The 6,640-nt window shown below is 48.7% G+C and overlaps 1 protein-coding gene across 1 annotated transcript; it reads right to left on the reverse strand.

Annotated features, from left to right (window-relative positions):
• Positions 1-1,259: 1,259 nt before the first annotated feature.
• Positions 1,260-6,207, reverse strand: RPL22 (ribosomal protein L22). The gene is made up of 4 exons (XM_058161396.1): positions 6,133-6,207; positions 3,172-3,276; positions 2,260-2,384; positions 1,260-1,471 (listed from the first exon to the last, which is right to left on the reverse strand). Exons 1-4 carry the CDS (start codon positions 6,190-6,192, stop codon positions 1,327-1,329), a joined length of 435 nt encoding a protein of 144 aa, XP_058017379.1. The 5' UTR covers positions 6,193-6,207; the 3' UTR covers positions 1,260-1,326.
• Between the last annotated feature and the right edge of the window lie 433 nt (positions 6,208-6,640).

Below are 6,640 nucleotides of genomic sequence, written 5' to 3' on the forward strand. Positions count from 1 at the left end.
ATTTTTGTTCCCCATATTGTACAACTCTAGTCAAGGTCTTCAGTCTCGGGCTACCCCTGGTGGCCGGTATGGGTACTGCAACCAAGGAAAGGAAATTTGGGGACGGGGAGGGGGGATTAAAAATGGTCTTCATGTCCTTTTCTTGTATTCAGCATCAGTCGGGTGATTTTCCCAGGAGGGCAGCTCCAGCATCTTGAGAGCACCTCCCCAGTCAGAGGCAGTCTACCTTAGCCCCCAGGGAAGAAAGCGCACTCAAAACAAGATCCCAGTCTCCCTCTGCAAAATGGGGAAACCCAGCTTCTCCCCCTGCCACCCTTTGGGAAGGGCCTCCCCTTCCGAGGAGCGAGCCCCCTGCCTCAATGGAGCCTCTCCGTTCAGGGGTAATCTACCTCAGGACAGAGAGCACAAGGCTCCGGTCTCCCTTTTGGGCAGCTCTGCAAAATGGAGAGGCTCCAACCCGGCTCGGGAAGGGTCTTCCATGTGGAGAGGCCTTGAGAGGAGCAATGCCCCTGTCTCTGGAACCTCCAGGTACAAAGGCTCTCTACCTGTGCCCGTGGGGACCCCTCCGCATCCTAATGTGAACAAGTTGCAAGCGGAGTTGCAAGGAAGTGAAACCACCTGAAGAAGCAAAACACCTTCTTCAGGTGGTCTCTCCATTTTGGTCTCTTCATTGGTCGCCGCAATGTAAAAAAGATGCGGAGACTCTAGAAAAGAGTGCAGAGAAGAGCAACTAAGATGATTAGGAGACTGGAGGTTAAAACATACGAAGAACGGTTGCAGGAAGTCAGTATGTCTAGTTTAATGAAAAGAAGGACTAGGGGAGACATGATAGCATGTTCCAATATCTCAGGGGTTGCCCCCAAAGAAGAGGGAGTCAAGTTATTCTCCAAAGCACCTGAGGGCAGGACAAGAAGCAACAGGTAAAAATTAATCAAGGAGAGAAGCGACTTAGAACCAAGGAGAAATTTCCTGACAGTGAGAACAATTAATCATTGGAACAACTTGCCTCTAGAAGTTGTGAATGCTCCAACACTAGAAGTTTTTAAGAAGACGTCGGATAACCATTTGTCTGAAGTGGAGTAGGGTTTTCTGCCTGGGCAGGGCAGGGGGCTGGACTAGAAGACCTCCAAGGTCCCTTCCAACTCATTATTATTATTACCTTATGTGGAAAAGGTGCATAGTCAGACACGCATCTTGTGTCCCCGCTGAGGCCATTCGAACACCAAAAAAAAGGGGGGGGACGACGACGACAATCAAAACAATTTCTACCACAATTTTATTCCGGGAAAAACGGATGTACAAAACAGCTCCAGATCGTTTGGCGTTTTAATCCTCCTCTTCCTCCTCTTCCTCGTCCTGGTTGATCTGGAAATACCGCAACTCGTAGCTCTCCTTGCTGTTAGCCACCACGCGCAGCCAGTCGCGCAGGTTGTTCTTCTTCAGGTATTTCTTGGTCAGGTACTTGAGGTACCTGAGGAGAAAAACGAGAAGAGACATTAAAAAACGTGTGAAAACTCAGGTTAGAGAAAGACCCTCGGAATTTTCTTTAGAATTTATTTCTTTTAGCTTTTTCTTATCATTTGCGTTCAGAGAGCTTTTGGTCATTTCTGAGTTTGTTTTCTTTCCAATTTTGAGTATTTTGTTTTCTTTTGAATTTATACACGGATACTTAAGTTTTTTGTTTTGAATTTATTTGAGGGATTTGTTCTCCTTTGAATTTATTTTTTTAATTATTTTGTTTTCTTTCGAATTTATGTATTTCTTAAAGTGTTTTGCTTTCTTTCGAATTTGAGGGATTTGTTCTCTTCTGAATTTATTTCTTAATTACGTTTTCTTTCAAATTTATGTACTTCTTTTTAAGTTGTTTTCTTTTCACACTTAAACCACCTTTCCAGCATCCCCCCCAGGGTCACGTGATCAAAATTCAGATGCCCGGCAACCGACTCGTATTTATGACGGTCACAGTATCCCAGGGTCACATGATCCCCTTTTGTGACATTCTGACAAGCAAAGGGGAAGCCACTCACTCAACGACCGTGTGGCGAACTTAACAAGTGCAGTGATTCGCTTAACAATGGCGGCAAGGAAGTCGTAAAAGGGAGGCCAAACTCACCAAAGATTGTTACCTATGTTATCCCAAACCCGGAGCTCCAAACACCCAGTTATAAAATATACACCCAGCTTCATTTATTGGGTCGTCAACAGGCACCCCCCTCCCCCATCAGCAGGAGACCCCGGGGTCAACAGCCGCCCGCTTACCTCTTGGAAAACGGGACCTCGGAGGTCACCGTGATTTTACTTTTACTCCTCTCAATTGTCACCGCTCCTCCGCCCAGGTTCCCGGCTTTGCCGTTGACTTTGATCCGTTCTTGCAAGAATTGTTCCTGGGAAGAAATTCAGAAGATTCGGGGGGGACGGGGGGGGGGCAGGGTTTAGCAGACAAAGCCCGATTATTTTTTGACAGTTTTTCCTCTGGTTTCGCACAATCTCCAACTGGCGGAGTCCTAGCCGGGAATCTGAGGTTGGTCGGACCTCAATGAGAACTCTCAACTTGATTAACCCAAACAACACTGGACTAAACAGAGTTTAACAGTTTAGCACTGTTCAACAGTGAAAACAGTTGCTTTAAGTACTAACCACACCTCGGCACCTCTCTCTCAATTACTTTTAATTTAACAACTGTGTTGTGTCTGTGCCTTTAAGTTATTACAGGAAGTCCTCGACTTACAACAGTTTGTTTAGTGACCGTTCGGAGTTACACTGGCACTGAAGAAAGTGACGTAAGACCGTTTTTCACACTTACGACCGTTGCAGCTTCCCTGTGATCAAAATTCAGACGCTTGGCAACTGACTCGTATTTATGACGGTCGCAAAATCCTGGGGCCACACGATCCCCTTTTGCAACCTTCTGACCATCAAAGCCAATGGGGAAGACCATGTTACTCGCTTAGCAGCTGCAATGATTTGCTTAACAGCTGTGGCCAGAAAAGTCGTAAAAAGGCTCACTTCTTAACAACTGTTTGGCTTAGCAACAGAAAATTGGCCGTAAGTCGAAGACTGCCTGTATTGTATTCCCAACTAGGAGGCAACGTTTGAATCATGGCCCAGGGACAAAATAGGGTTAACAGCGTTTGTGTGATAAAAGCTCACACGCAGGTGTTCGCGACTTACAAAGTTGGCAGCGTCCATAATTCCATCTTCTACCGGATGGGTACAATCCAAAGTGAACTTCAAAACTTGTTTCTTTTTTTTGCTGCCTTTCGTCGCGAGCTTCTTCTACAGGACATTTATCGGAGGGTGGGGGGGGGGATGACAAGAAATTAAGAGAAAAATGTCTTGATTCAAATGTTGAGGAAGGGTAAAAAGAAGGAATCAAGCTTTCTCTGCCCAGCCTTAAATACCGAGAGCCTTCAGAGGGAGAGGTGGATTAAATTAACTCATTAAATTACAACAAATATGTTCAAAAACACAGCCAAAGGCTGAGCTTTCAAGAAGCTGGTTCACTTCTCACGTATTACCATTATAATTTCTGTTTTAAACCTTCATTCATTGCTCTCCCAGGCAGGGAGTGCACACATTGCTATCGTGTGAAATAAAATATTACGAAAGAATGACAAGAGTTGGAAGGGACCTTGGAGGTCTTCTAGTCCAACCCCCTGCTCAAGCAGGACACCCTATAGACCCGTGATGGCGAACCTAGGGCCCACGTGCGCCATCTCTGTGGGAATGCAAGCCGTTGCCCTAGGTCAGCTCCACCGCACATGTGTGCGTGCCTCCCGCCGGCCAGCTGATTTTCAGATCTCTACCGCGCATGTGGGAGAAGTGCGCATGCACAGAGGGGGACTTGCATGCATGTGTGAGGGGGCGGGGGGAGCAGCACGCGCGCACGCACACACACACACACACACACACACCGCAGCCCATTTTTGATCCCAGGAGGCTCCCGGGGAGGGGGTCGTGCGCATGCGTGGAAGGGTGGGAGGAGCGCAGGCAGCCATGCTCGCAGGAGCAGGGCCCTTGGGGGGTATTGCATTGTGGGTGTGGGTGCGTGTGCGGTCTCACATGCATGTGTGCTTTCGGCACCCAAGGAGAAAAAGGTTAGCCATCACTGCTATAGACCATTTCAGACAGTCTCTTCTTGGAGACTCCCAATGATGGAGCACCCACAACTTCTGGAGAGAAGCCGTTCCACTGATTGATTGTTCTAAGTGTCAGGAAATTTCTCTCAAATTCCAGGTTGGTTCTCTCATGTGATAGACAGACAGATATAGATTATAGCTAGCTAGCTAGATGGATAGATAGAGATAGGTAGATAGATGATAGTAGATAGATAGATAGATAGATAAATACCCCGTTTCCTCCAAAATTGATAGATAGACAGACAGATATAGATTATAGCTAGCTAGCTAGATGGATGGATATAGATAGGTAGATAGATGATAGTAGATAGATAGATAGATAGATAGATAGATAGATAGATAGATAGATAGATACCCCGTTTCCTCCAAAATAAGACATCCCCTGATAATAAGCCCAATCAGGCTTTTGAGCTCATGGCAATAAGGCCAAGCGCTTATTTCAGGGTTCAAAAAAAATATAAGATAGGGTCTTATTTTCGGGAAGACATGGTAGGTAGGTAGGTAGGTAGGTAGGTAGGTAGGTGGTTTGATGGATGGATGGATGGATGGATGGATGGAGATAGCTAGAGAGAAATAGATGATAGCTAGATGGATGGAGATAGATAGAGGTTGATGATTGAGATAGATAGATATAGACAGATGCTTGATAGAGAGATAGATGATAAACGAGAGAGAGAGAGAGAGAGAGAGGGAGGGAGGGAGGGAGGGAGGGAGGGAGGAAGGGGGAAATGGATATAGATACCCTGTTTCCCCCCAAAATAAGACCCCCCCTGATAATAAGCCCAATCGGGCTTTTGAGCGCACGGCAATAAGGCCAAGCGCTTATTTCAGGGTTCAAAAAAATATAAGACAGGGTCTTATTTTCGGGGAAACACGGTAGATAGATGGTTTGATGGATGGATGGAGATAGATAAATAGAGATGATAGAGACAGATAGATTGGCAGATGCCGGATGGAGGGATAGATATTAGATAGACGACAGAGAGAGAGAGAGAGAGAGATGGAAGGAGGGAGGGTAGATGAATGGATGGATAGATTACACTGACAAATGAGAGATGACATGGATGATAAGAGGGTGGGTGGATAGATAGATTAGATTGACAGATGATGGAGGAGGGATCAGGTGGGATCAGAAAGGAAGGTGATTCAGGAAGGAAGGAAGAGGGAGGGAGGAGGAGGAAGGAAATGGATATAGATACCCTGTTTCCCCCCAAAATAAGACCCCCCCTGATAATAAGCCCAATCGGGCTTTTGAGCGCACGGCAATAAGGCCAAGCGCTTATTTCAGGGTTCAAAAAAATATAAGACAGGGTCTTATTTTCGGGGAAACACGGTAGATAGATGGTTTGATGGATGGATGGAGATAGATAAATAGAGATGATAGAGACAGATAGATTGGCAGATGCCGGATGGAGGGATAGATATTAGATAGACGACAGAGAGAGAGAGAGAGAGAGATGGAAGGAGGGAGGGTAGATGAATGGATGGATAGATTACACTGACAAATGAGAGATGACATGGATGATAAGAGGGTGGGTGGATAGATAGATTAGATTGACAGATGATGGAGGGAGGGATCAGGTGGGATCAGAAAGGAAGGTGATTCAGGAAGGAAGGAAGAGGGAGGGGGGGGAGATGGGGGTCCCCCCCCCTTAAAGGGACCAAGACTGCTCCGAAGGCCCCCATCCCTTGACCCCCCCATAAGAGAAGCCCCCCCCTCCACAGCCTGGCCTCCCACCTCCCTCCCCCCCACGTGCTCAGCAGGCCTCCCCTCCCCCACCTCCCGGTGGGCGGGGCGTGGGCGGGGCCTGAGGCGGGAGGGGGCGCTGAGGCCTCTTCGGGAGGCGGAGGGAGACCCAGAAGATCCCCGCCTGACGAGCTTGCTCGGCTCTTCCGACGGCCCGACGGCCCCCACGAGGCCTCCCCGGGTATCCCTTCCCCCTTCCCCGGCCCATCCCCGCCGCTTTCCCGGCCGGCCCGCTCGGAGACTCACCGCGGGCGCCATGGCGGCAGCGACGACACGGGGAAGAAAGGCAGGGAGGCTACAGCGCATGCGCCGCCCGGGCCCCGCCCACCCCGCTTCCGCCCGGCGCGCTCGCTTCCGGCCGAGTCGGCCACGCCCACCCAGACGCACGTGCGCCGGGAGGAAGCCCAAGGCGGAGGCGCCGCTTCTTAAGACTCTTCGAGCCTGCCGAGCGCCGAGAGCATCGATCGGTCTCTAAAGATCAGGTCGATGGAAGAAGAGGAGGCGAAGAGCACGCCGGGAGTTGTAGTTTTTTTATATAAAGTGGCCACCCAGAAAGCTCTTTGAAAAAGTGGAATAAGAGACTGGACAGCCAATTGTCTCAAATTGTATGGGGTCTCCTCTTGGAGCAGAGGGTTGGACTAGAGGACCTCCCAGGTCCCTTCCAGCTCTATTTTGATTGATTGATTGATTGAACTGGTAGGGGCTCCTGCTGGACTAGAGGACCTCCCAGGTCCCTCCCAATGCTGATTCTCCA

Source organism: Ahaetulla prasina, chromosome 18, assembly GCF_028640845.1.
Source record: "Ahaetulla prasina isolate Xishuangbanna chromosome 18, ASM2864084v1, whole genome shotgun sequence".
NCBI lineage: Eukaryota > Metazoa > Chordata > Lepidosauria > Squamata > Colubridae > Ahaetulla > Ahaetulla prasina.